The sequence below is a fragment of the Myotis daubentonii genome, chromosome 5 (assembly GCF_963259705.1).
Source record: "Myotis daubentonii chromosome 5, mMyoDau2.1, whole genome shotgun sequence".
Lineage (NCBI taxonomy): Eukaryota > Metazoa > Chordata > Mammalia > Chiroptera > Vespertilionidae > Myotis > Myotis daubentonii.
The window spans coordinates 109135116-109147671 of NC_081844.1; the positions used below are offsets into that span (position 1 = coordinate 109135116).

General features: G+C 48.1%; 1 protein-coding gene across 7 annotated transcripts in view; it reads left to right on the top strand.

Annotated features, from left to right (window-relative positions):
• RNF216 (ring finger protein 216) overlaps positions 1-12556 on the top strand; it is a 119264-nt gene that overhangs the window by 73223 nt on the left and 33485 nt on the right. Inside the window, exon 15 of one of the 7 annotated variants that reach the window (XM_059699355.1) lies at positions 9602-9909. The exons of the other annotated variants lie outside the window; for them this stretch is intronic. Within the exon in view, the coding sequence (XP_059555338.1) occupies positions 9602-9841 (240 nt within the window). The 3' untranslated portion in view covers positions 9842-9909. Of the gene's footprint in view, positions 1-9601; positions 9910-12556 lie in introns of those variants that run through there. 7 annotated transcript variants of the gene reach the window in all.

The window sequence follows — 12556 nt, forward strand, 5'->3', positions numbered from 1 at the left end:
GAACACCTCAGCAGGTGAGAAGTAATGCCAGTACAAAATAAACTCATTTCCCACTCTATAAGCTCTGTCAGAGTGCCCTCAGAGTGGGTGGGAAGTCCATGCATGTGTGTATTTTCTGTAGTGGTGGTTTTTTGTTGTTGTTGTTGTTTTTTTTTTTTTGTAGTGGTGTTTTACTTAAATTTGGCCACCAGTTAGATTTTTTAAGAAGGTAATTTAATTTGGTTCAGTTCGTTTTGGCTTGCTTTTGTCTTTAAGAAATAATAACCCCCACCCACTGGGAATGTGGGCCTTGGATGAGATTATTTCCGGCATTGACCTGCCCCATTTTGGAGCACCCCAGCTGGTGGACACACCTGGTCAGAGGCCCAAGGTCAGCCTTGAAATAACAGCCTGGGACAATGGCTGGAGGGGAAGCACTTTGAACCTGAGGCCCAGGGAAGGCCAGTGGTTTTCTGAATGTCACAGTTCTCATACTGCAGCGGTCAGCAGAGCCAAATATCAACAGGACAACGATTGAAATTTCTTTTGAGAGCCAAATTTTTTAAACTTAAACTATATAGGTAGGTATATAGATATTAGGGGACTCCTAAACTGGCCTTTGCTAAAAACGTCCTCAGTCTGATTGAGCACAGGGGAGGTACATTGTTTTGAGGTACGTTTGCTGAGGTCGACCCCTTCCAACTCTCCCATCCACACTCGTCTTGTTTACTTGTTTCAGATAGGTGAGTGTGGGTGGGAGAGTTGGAAGGGGTCGACCTCAGCGAACGTACCTCAATCAGATTGAGGACGTTTTTAGCAAAGGCCAGCTTAGGAATACCCTGATTAAGTTAATAACAATGTACCTACCTATATAGTTTAAGTTTAAAAAATTTGGCTCTCAAAAGAAATTTCAAACGTCGTATTATTGGTATTTGGCTCTGTTGACTTAATGAGTTTGCCGACCACTGCCTTAGACCATCCTTCCCCATTCTCTTCTCCTCATGTCCTGTTATCTCTACAAAGCCCTTTCCAGCCCACTGCTCTGTTGGTCCCACCACACTAATTACCATATGTAAGCAGGCAGACAGAGGCCCTGTTTTATTCTTTGGGGCTCAGAAGAATCTTAGCAATTACTGGGTATTTAACTACTTCTCCCACTCAGAGGTAGGGCTGTGCCAGATATACTGCCCACAGGTGGGGTTTGGTGTTCGTGACAAATTGGTCAATAACCTGGTCTGAGCAGGTCAGATAGAGTAGAGGAGATGCCCACATTGAGCACATGTATGCCTGTCCCCCCGTGAGTGGGTGGAGAGGCCAATAGACACCAGTCCATGTCTCTTGTTAAGACACAACAAACCTATAGGTTGCAGCTTCTTAGGCTAAAGCCCAGGAAATACCAGTAATTGTGTAGATTTTCTGACCAAGGGATCCCCAAGGGCCAAGTGATAGAATCCAGAGAGAGCAACTCAAGCACCTCTGACCAGGGGAGCACCTTAGCAGTGTCCAAGCAAAGACACATGCTCCCCATCTGAAGCCCCCAGTAGCGCCCCCTGACTCTCAGGACGCCCCTTAGGAGGCCTTACACATCTGGCCCTTGCTCTCCTGGGCCTCACCAGGCTTCTCCCCTGCCACACAGTCCTTCTCCCAGTAGCTTGTCCCAGCCACACACTCCTTGAGTTTCTGCACTAGCCAGGCTCTCTCTCATCTCCGAGTTTGTACTTGTAGCACCTTCCATCCTCTCCTGGGCAACTCTTCCTCCCCCTTGGAGCCTCAGCCAGACCCGCTCCTGTGTGCAGCCTCCCCAGACCCCTCTCCTGAACACCTAGAACACCTGAACCGACTTCTTCCTGTCCCCTGCTGACTCCTGAGCAGAAACACTGGCTCCCTCATTTAACTGACAGCTGCTCAGCACCTGGCAGGTTGTTTGAACTCGTGAGTTAGTCATGAGGAGGAGACCTCAGGGGCTCCTGCAGCCCACCTGGCCAGCCTGGTCAAGGCCCAGTTGAATCAATCTCCCGGCCTGTTGCCAGTCTGGGCTGGGGAGGATGCTGATAAGATGGCCTCTATCCCTGCTTCCCGGGCCTGCAGGCAGGGCCTGGTCTTTCCACTTACGTGGCTCACAGTGTGTCATCAGACCTAGGCTGACATAAAGCAGGCAGAAAAGAAAACCTTTCTTTTTAAGTTCGGCGAAGAGGCGTGGTCAGAGTGTATGTTCTGTCTACTCAGGAATCCATCGAAGGAAACTAGGCAGCCTATTGGGTAAGGGACATTAATTAACATTTATTTGCTCTTCTCTTGAGGGAAAACCAAATCACAGAGGGAACAGTCATGACTGTCCTACAGGAAAAGCCACCAAGGCAGGGCCTCCTCACAGGGCGGCAGGGCTGTGATTGAGGTGTGCACCAGCTGTAACAGAGTCCCAAAAGGCTGGTCCTGGGTTCACCCAGGACCACTGTCTCAGAACCTGCCTCTCCCTGTGGCAGCCCCAGCGATGCTGATGCACGGAAAATGGATGCCAGGCCAAGGTTCTGTTTGCCTGCACTCGTACAGGGCTGGTTTTTCACACAGGCCCAAACCAAGACCACATGAGATTGAGACAACAGAATGCTACTTTGTCACAGATAGAGCTGCCAACGGATACTTAGGTCGGCCTCCAGTGCATGCTGTGCCCAGAGGCACATCTGAGAGGGAACCAAGGCAGCGAGAAAGGGCCAGTCTTCTCATGGCCTGTTGTCAGCGCTGCGGGATGGTGGCTGTGACGGAACCAGAGGTAGTGAGCTGCAGTGCAGGTCCCTTGTCCTCAGCGTGTAGAGAGTGTGATTCCCCTTTTCGTAGCCTCTGTTGGAACTTGCAGTGGCCATTATGCCCTCCTGTTTGATTTGCATTGCCTCTTGGGCCACTTGTCTAACTCCCCCAGAAACAGGTGGCATTTCTCCTGTTAACACTAAGGGAGACACACCTTCTCTCCCGGTTCTGTCCGGTGAGGGACCCTTATTGTCTGCCTCCCCCAGCACCCATCCTGTTAGCTGGCACGTGAGAATAGAGATGCGATCCTGCGTGAGAGGTGCAGCCTTTGGTTTTCCTGAGAGCTGGAGCCTCTCTTGCAGGAAGTGGTAACAGGCGAGCAGGGAGAGCTGGCTTTGCTGACTGCTGCTGCCAGGCCCAGCTTCCGGGAAGTCTGAGAGTCTCCTTGCAGTGAGCAGAGGTCGGGTTGGGCTCATTTCTACCCAAGTTCTAGCAGTGTTTATTTTTGACAGTTGGAAATGCTCTGTTATTAGAGCCACCACTTCCTAATACATTGCTTTGCTCCTGCGCCCTCCTGCACGCTGCTGTCCTTCCCGATCTTCCTGCATTATTGCTCACCGAGAGCAGGCCCATTGGGGAAAACCGAGGTGGGCCATTTTTCAATTCCTCAGAGTGGCCCCTGGGAGTTCCTATTATGAGGAATAGCCTCTCTTATCCTTGAAAGAAACTTTAGGTTTTGGAATGAATGAATGAATCCTAAGTTAATGGTTTTCAAACTGTTTTGACTGATGTCTGTAGTAATATTTTATCATAAACCTAATACATATATAAATGTACATAAATATATGTATGTATAACTGGAAAAGTAGTTTTACAAAGTAAATACCTGACATGTGAAATGCACTCTAGTATCTTTTCTGGTTTAAAATACAAATAAATAAAAACCACCACCGGTCATTATCTACTAAAATGCATTCACAGCCCACCAGTGGGTTGCAGTTCATAGTTTAAAAATTGTATCTAATAAATAACTTCCCTTCCACAAACTCGTATTGTTGTGTTGAGTGTCTGCTGTTACTCAACACAACTTTGGGTGGGGCTTAGCTATAGCCTCTACCCTCCTGCCCTTTCAAGCCTTTGAGTGAAGTGCAGAGGGGTGGGAGCTCTCCATGAAAAGGGGTGCCAGCATAGAGGGGTGCTTTGGACCAATGTCACGCAAATCCTTGTAGAGAGCATCCTCTTTAACCTTTGTTTACTGTGGGCACATGCCAGTCTTCATCATCGCCGCCAGGACCCAGACACCCACCTTCCATTCAGCTCTTACTGACCTTCTGCCTCACTCCTCTTTCTTACTCAGCCTGGATTCTTTCCCCCAGCACCCCAAGGCTCACTTCATCACCTTTCTTAAGCCTTCGCTTAAACACCCTTCTCAGAGCGGCCTTGCCCAGCCCCACTCTATAGTTGTGAGTGACTTCCTCTCTGCTCCCAGCACTAGCCTTTTTCCTTCGGTAGTTTTCTCCTTGAGACATAAGTGTCCACCTCCTGGCATTGCCTTGGGAGCTGCTGATAGCGTCCCAATGATTCTTTTATATAAATGGGCATTTGAGAGAAATAGTCATCAGTATTTGATTAACTGCTATATAGGAATTGGTATTTTTGTTTGTGTTATTTCGGTAAAGGTAAAATAGAACTTGTAGCCCTAGCTGGTTTGGCTCAGTGGATAGAGTGCTGGCCTATGGACTGAAAGATCACAGTTCAGTTCCGGTCAAGAGCACACTGTACGTACCTCAATTGCAAGGCTCGATCCAGTCTGGGTTGGGGAGTATGCGGGAGGCAACCAATCAATGTGTCTCTTTCACATTGATGTTTCTCTCTCTGTCTCTTCCCCTCCCTTCCACTCTCTCTGAAAATCAATGGAGAAAATATCCTCCGGTGAGGATTAACAAAACAAAAGAACTTGTATGTATTCCTGAAAGCATTGACCATTGACCTCTTACTTTATTTTAAAAGTCCTGCTCCCTGTGGTAGTAAAATGCAGGCAGTTATGGCTGGCTTTCTTTCCCAGTCAGTACCTCTCCAGCCTTCCCTCTCCCAAGCAGTGTAAACCTGGTCTCGGTGCCTTTATAATTTTCTGTCTCTAGGGGGCAGCATTAGCACAGAAACCAAAGTTGAGGCCACCTGTTTCAATTTATCATCACCCCTACTTCTTTCTGGTGGCTCCAAAGGAAAGGAGTGCTTGGCTCCTTACTAGTCTGCAGAGTAAGACTTGGGGATTTCTTTCTCCAGGCTCTGCTCTGTACATAGAATGGTAAGGTGCACAGCCAGTACACACCTGGTTTAGAATCCCCCTAACTTAGTGCATGACCACTAAAAGCAATAGTATGAAATCTTCCCCAAAAAGTCTTTTTCTCAGGAATGCTGCCCAGAGCTGTCACCTGGCCTTGCCAAGATTTGAGTTTCTGCATTTAGAAATCTGGGTTCTCCTGCCTTCAAGAGATGATTTACTTTGGGAAAAGACAAATCCCCTGTAAAGAGAGCTCCGCTTCTTGGAGAGGTGTGATGCAATCAGATAATTGCGAGATGTCGCTAAAAGAATTAATGTTTGAATTTCATTTGTCGTGTAAGGAAAGTGGCCCTGGGCAGGCTGGGACCTCTCGTTCTAGTCAGTGGGGATGGAAGGAACCTGTGGTCAGACTTTGGGTGGCAGCTGACCTCCAGAGCCTGTGGGGAGCTTTGTTGGCCGAGCCAGCGGACTGATTTTCCCGCCCTGACCTCACCCCTACGCCAGAGGCTCCTTTCATGGAAACAGATCAGTGTCCACACATCGAAGCTATAAGAGAAAGTCAATAAGGAACGTGTTAATTCAGATATATCCAGCCCTGGCTGGTGTGTCTTAGTTGGTTGAGTGTCATCCCATGCACCAAGAGGTTGCCAGTTTGATCCCTGGTCAAGGGCGTGTGCCTGGGTTGCAGGCTTGATCCCCAGATGGCAGCCAATGGTGTTGCGCTCTTACATCAATGTTTCTATCTCCCTTCCCATCCTCTGTCTCTAAAAATCAATAAACTATTATTTTTTAAAAAAAGAAAGAAAATAGCCCAGCTGGTGTTGTTCAGTGGTTGAGCATCAACCCATGAACTAGGAGGTCATGGTTCAATTCCCGTCAAGAGCACATCCCCAGTGTGCAGGAGGCAGCCAGTCAATGATTCTCTCTCATCTTTGATATTTCTATCTCTTTGTCCCTCACCCTTCCTCTCTGAAATCAATAGAAATATCTTTTTTAAAAAAAGAAATGTATTCAGTACTTTCTCAAGCACCATCTGCAAGCATTTGGCTGTGAACTGATCTTTCCAGTTTTGTGCATTAGACTGGGGAAAGGAGTTAGGGAGCAAAGGAAGGAACCATGATGAAAAATACATATATAACCTGTATCCTCACAACATAAACCCTAATGAATTCACCTGAAAGTGTCTCTATAACTCGGTTTTCTCATAAAATGGTCATTATAATCCTGGCGGGTGTTGTAAGTGGTTAGAGGTCTGCCCAGGCACCAAAGGCTCTTGGTTTCAATTCCTGGTCAGTGGCATGTACCTTGGTTGCAAGTGTGGGAGGAACTAATTGATATATCTCTCGCATCAATTCTCTCTCTCTCTCTCTCTCTCTCTCTCTCTCTCTCTCTCTCTTCCCTTCTCCCTCTCTCCCCTTCCATCTTCCCCTCCTTCACTTCCACTCTCTCTAAAAATCAATGGAAAAAATATCCTCGGGTGAAGATTAACAACAATGACAAATCGTCATTATACTTTACACAATTATAAATTTGAAGACCTCATAGGAAATGATGTTCTTTTTCCTCGTCTACGTGTGAAGGCCCTGGAGTAGTGGTGGGGCCTCTGCATGGAGCGGGGAGTGTGCTTTGTCTTGCCACTGCCTTCTCGCTGTCGTGCTGTCATTTTTTTTGTATATTTAGCTCCTTGTGTGGGTCAGACCTGGTGTGAAGCCCTAGAAATTCAAAGGTAACTAAGGCATAGTGTGGCGGGTCGTAAATAAGCTCCTTGTCATCAAGAATTTGCGGCTTACTCGCTAGTGCATCTCCATATTGCACAAAATAGATGCTCAAAGAGAACTTTTTCTTTTTGCAGAGATGAATTGAGCCCTCCATTTCAAGCCTGTCTGCAGTGATCAGCAGGGCATAGTCTTTGCTACAGGGAGTGCTTGGCTCCTTGGAGAAGTGATGTAATCAGATAATTACAAGACACTATTAAAGGTGCTGTCATAGCCGAAACCGGTTTGGCTCAGTGGATAGAGCGTCGGCCTGCGGACTGAGAGGTCCCGGGTTCGATTCCGGTCAAGGGCATGTACCTGGGTTGCGGGCACATCCCCGGTGAGGGATGTGCGAGAGGCAGCTGATCGATGTTTCTCTCTCATCGATGTTTCTAACTCTCTATCTCTCTCCCTTCCTCTCTGTGAAAAATCAATAAAATATATTTAAAAAAAAAAAAAAAAAAAAAGGTGCTGTCATAGAGTGAGAGCCACTTGCTCCCAGAGCCCAGGAAAAGATGCCAGCTTTTGCCCAGCTCATGTGAGTTTCCTAGACCTCTGGTATTTGAAATGGGAACTGATGAGTGTATGTTGCCAGAGGAGAAAGGACATCTAGGCAGAGCATTGCATGGCTGAGGGTGTCGGGCGTGTGGCACTGGCAGGAGGCCAACCGTACCGGCCCTGGACAAGCTGTGAGGCCCTCTGGGGATGCTGCCTCCCTGAGCTCCTCTCATGCGACTCCTCATTCTGCACCCACTGCCCCACCAGATACCCTTCAGGTTTGAGCTGAAACACCAGCTCTGCATGAGGTGCCCTTCATCCCTGCCTGCACCCCCGCCCACGCCACTCCCACGGAGCACATGTTCACCGGTCCAGTGGTCCACTCACCCCCCTCCCAGAATGTAGGCTCTAGGACTGCCGGGGCCTTGTCATTCACCAATCTTTTGCTGAGAACAGAGCCTGGTCGCTGTGGACACTCCAGGATGGTGGTCAGGTCCGTGAGGTCCGAAAGGTTGGCGACCGCTGCTCTGGGAGGTATTTGTTGAAGGGCGGGGGGGGAGGGGGGGGAGGCGGGGTTTGAAGGTGCCACTGTTCCTTCAGTGCAGAAATCATCTCCATTACCAGTGTCACTCGGAACAGGACTTGGACCCAGAGTAGTGTGTGGTGGTGCTGATCTCAAGCACTGTCATTGACAGATCTTCAAGAGTCATCATCCTGGCTACCTTTAGAGAAGTGAGTGGCAAGTATTTAAAAGTAAAGGCCCAGGGGCTGGTTGAAGAGGACCAAGTAACTGATATATTTGGTTCAGTGGGGCACTCCTGTGGAGCCTGTCTGTAATGGGAACCTAAAAACACTTCCTTCTGTGCCGCCAGACATGCAGCTGCCTGAAGGCGGCAGGAACAGCCACTTCCTCATGAGTCCAGTCTATGGTTGCTCCGTGATTAGAAGGTTCCTATCATCATTAAGAAATCTCAGTCCATCCTGTGTCTTAATGGGCCATTTCCAGCTCTCCAGGAAGCACGGGGAAGCCCGTGTCCTACACAGCTGTGGCTGGGGTTTACGCCTTCCAGACCCTGATGATCTTTCATCTGTGGTCTCCTTACACAGATGCCCATTATAGCCTCGGGGTTATCTCATACCCTCGTGCCCTCACGTTTTCCAGTAAACAATGGCCTATTCTTGCTAGCAAACACTGTGCTGGCACACATGAGGGGAAAGAGCAAGTGGATTTGGAATCATGCAAACTTGAGTCCATAGCTCTGTGACCTTAACAAGTTAATATGCCTCTGAGCCTTCCTTTTCTCACTTAAAAATAATAATAAAATAGGGCCCAGCTGGTGTGGTTCAGTAGTTGAGCATCGATCCATGAACCAATAGTCCCCGGTTCATTTTCCACTCAGGGCACATGCCCAGGTTGCAGGCTTGATCCCAAGTAGAAGGTGTGCAGGAGGCAGTTAATCAATGTGATGTTTCTCATCAATGTTTCTATCTCTCTATTCTTAACATTCTATTTTTAAAAGTGGGGTAATGTTCCAGTACTTCTTTGGAGTTGCTTGTGAAGATTGAATGAGAGGTGTGTGTAAAGCACCCGGTACCAGGAGATGTTTGAGTTTGGAACCCAGACAGAGCCAGAACTGCGGGGTAGTGGGAAGGATGTGAGAGTTCAAGGTGCTGGTTAAAGGTGTGTCCTACCTTGTAAGCAACATTCAGTGAGAAATTATCTGAAGAACCAAAATTGAAAAAGAATCTCCTAAAAATAATAATAAAGTCCCTTCTGAAACCATATAAGAAAAGCAGCCCTCTTATTCCTGGTAAGAAAAGATAGGCATGCTGCCATTTCCCCAGTCCCAGTCGGTCTGGGATCACTGTTGGCACAGCTTAGTTCAAGAAGCAGCTTGTGGAGGAAGTCTGGCCAAGAATAGAATTCAGACTGTAGGGCTTGTTCCCCTAGAACAGTGATGGCAAACCTATGACACGCGTGTCAGAGGTGACACGCGAACTCATTTTTTTGGTTGATTTTTCTTTGCTAAATGGCATTTAAATATATAAAATAAATATCAAAAATATAAATCTTTGTTTTACTATGGTTGCAAATATCAAAAAGTTCCTATATGTGACAGGGCACCAGAGTTAAGTTAGGGTTTTTCAAAATGCTGACACGCTGAGCTCAAAAGGTTCGCCATCACTGCCCTAGAAGGTATCCACTTGGCCCTAGTTTTGTGAAGGGGTTCCTGCAAGCTCCTACAGCCTTGCTAGCCGTCCCTCCGCCATCAGCAGCCAGAATGAGTCAGATCATTTCACTTCACCCACTCAGCCTAGCTTTCCAAATTCCTCTCTCCAGCCTCAGTGCCTGCACACAGCATTGACCATGGTCCACTCTCACCACCACCCACCCACCCCGCCGCTTGGACTCCATTCACACCACCTTCCCCTGCACTCCGGGAATGAGACAGCCCTCTTCCTCACCAGAGCTGGCACACTTCCTCCACCCTCTGCTCAGAGCATCCTTCCCCCATACCTGCGAGCCAGCCCACCTTCAGGGCTCAGCCTCAGTGTCACATCCTCAAACAGGCTTTTCTGACCCCTGACTGACTGAACGCCACTGTTCCACATTCACAGCACCCGATGCTTTTCCTCTGAAACGTTCCTGTCATGGTTGCGGTTAGTACATATTGTTGTTTAATCTGTTTGTTTGTTTCACTAGAACATAAACTCCAAGAAGGTGGAAAGTGAATCTAATTTGCTTATTGCCATATCCCCAACATCTCATGTAGCACTTGACAAATTGTAGAAATTCCTCAAACACCGAGAACAAATAAAGACAGGAGTCTAAAATCAAACTTACCTTCTCACCTATCCTCCCACTCTCCTCAGATCTGCTTCTCCTCCTGCATCCCTGATCCAGATCCACGTTTCCACCAGCCCAACTGGTGTCCCAAGTTAGACACCCAGAAGTTACTCTGGACTTCTCCCTCAGCGCCTTCATAGACTCTTCCAGTTGTGCTGAACTCTTCCTGCCACTCGTCTCAGCCTCTGCAGGCCACCAAAGCATCCTCAGACAAGGCCGGACAGCTTGCTGCCCTGTCGTGACTTCCCCTCTCGAGCGCAGTAGACGCACAGCCTGTGGTTGTGGCTGCCACTGTATCAGAAAAGTTGTGTAGAGCAGAGCACCGCTCTCAGTTCTGCTGTGCCCCCCTCCTGAGACCAGGCTGGAAGGCAGGCAGGTAAGGTGCCGGGTGCACGGGGCGCCAAGCACCTTCAGAGTCGTCCTGGAGGCCTGGTGAGCAAGGAGGGCAGAGTCTGGGGACTTGAATCCTTAGTCTCATCTCTCAGGTTCTTTGCCAGCAGCAGGAGGCCTTGCTGTGTGTAGACGAGGTGATGACCAGGACAGTGTCTGCTGGTCTTTGAGGAACCTGTTTGTATGAAGAAATGTCAGCTCCCTGGTAGGGTCAGCTGAAACCAGACTTAACCCTCTGCCTTACCCATAGAATGTTATTGAAGCGGCAGAAAATGAATGAGGGGAGGCTGTGGAGTGTTTTCCTTATAAGGAAAGTTAGGCCCTTAATGAATAGTGAGAACACCTTGATGGATCTTGAGGACTAAAGGGCAACATAAAACTTAACCAGAAATTTCTCTGACGTCCTGAAGAACAGGGACTGGTAGCTGCTTCTTAACCAGGTAACCAGCCTGTGCACGGCCCTCCCCGTTTGGGCGGAAGGAGCTGCTTTCTTAGCTGTCTCTGGGTGAGGATGAATTCCGCTGTTCCCTCCTGACCTGCACATGCACGCGGGCCGTGAAAGCGTGTCTCCCATTAGATCTGGTGGCCACGATATGCCTGGCCTCCGTGTCTTGAAGTTACGGATTAAAGGGCGCTCTGCCTTCCAGAGTGGTCCTTGGGACTTTCTCATTAACCTCACTTTGAGGAATGTGATTTCTTCGTGTTAGAAACCTTCAAGAACATTTCTTCTGCCGAATATTGTTTAAGCGTTTGTTGAGTCTAGGAACAAAGTCTACCTGTGCTTGAGAGGAAAGAGTTACAATTTAGTAAACTATATACTGTGTTTAGAAGAGAGGGTACGTTTTTAAAGAGAAAGCTCCACATGTTAAATTACCCGGCCTGCTGTGTGCTTCCCTTGTTTTAATTAGGAGTTTCAATGTCTAGCTAGCTAGACTCTTCAACAGACATTTTAGTTTTATTCTCTGGGCCCTGGGGCCCTTCAGTGAGAAGTACCATGGCTGAAGCCCACACGTGGGCCTACGAGAGCACCACTGTGGTTGTGGAATGAGTGGTAGCTTCAGTGACCCCTCACACTGACGCAGCTTGGCCAGGTCATCTTGCTGTCGTGGACCTGAGCCTCACCTGGAAAATGGCTGCTTCTCTTCCGCAGACGAGCTCATGAGTTAGTAACTGGGTTGCCGGGAATGCGACAAAGCACCATCTAAATGCGGTGCATTGTTTTCAAGCTGCTATTCCTGGCAGATGGCTAAGTTAGTATTGTTATGAAGGTTAGGATCCAGATACCAGTTCATCTATTCTCCAGCTGTTGTTTATCCTTTAGTTTCCCAGAATAATCAGGCATAGGTCTTTAAAAAATGGAGTCCAGCCCTGTCCGGCATGGCTCAATGGTTAGAGTGTCAACTCATACACCGAAGAGTCTCAAATTCCATTCCTGGTCAAGGGCACGTAACTGGGTTGCAGGTTTGATGATCCCTGCTCCCAGTCAGTGTGCATGTAGGAGGCAACCAGTCGTGTCTCTCTCACATCAGTGTTTCTCCCTCTCCTCTCCTCTCCTCTCCCCTTCCCTCCCCGCCCCTCCCTTCCTTCTAAAAATCAATGAGAAAAAAGTATATACTCACTCCTTGGATGAGGATTTTTTTTTTAATGGGGTTTAGCTCTGGCTGGTGTGGCTCAGTTGGTTGAGCGTCACCCTGTGCACCGAGAGATCACTTGTCAGGGCACCCCAAGTTGTGGGTACATCCTTGGTTGGGGTGCGTACGGAAGGCAATCGATCCATGTTTCTCTCTAACATCAGTTTTTCTCTCTTTCTCCCCCCCCTTCCTTTCTCTAAAATCAATTTTTAAACCCATTTTTTTCTTTATTGTAGAAACTATTACAGATGTTCTGTTTGTTTGTTTCCCATTGACCCCCTCCACCCTGCACCTGCCACTCCCAGGCCTTCACCACTTTATTGTCTGTGTCCATATATGCATATAAATTCCCTGGTTAATCACTGACCACCCACCCACCCCCGCCTTCCCTCTGAAATTCATCAGTCTGTTCCATTAAAAAAAACCA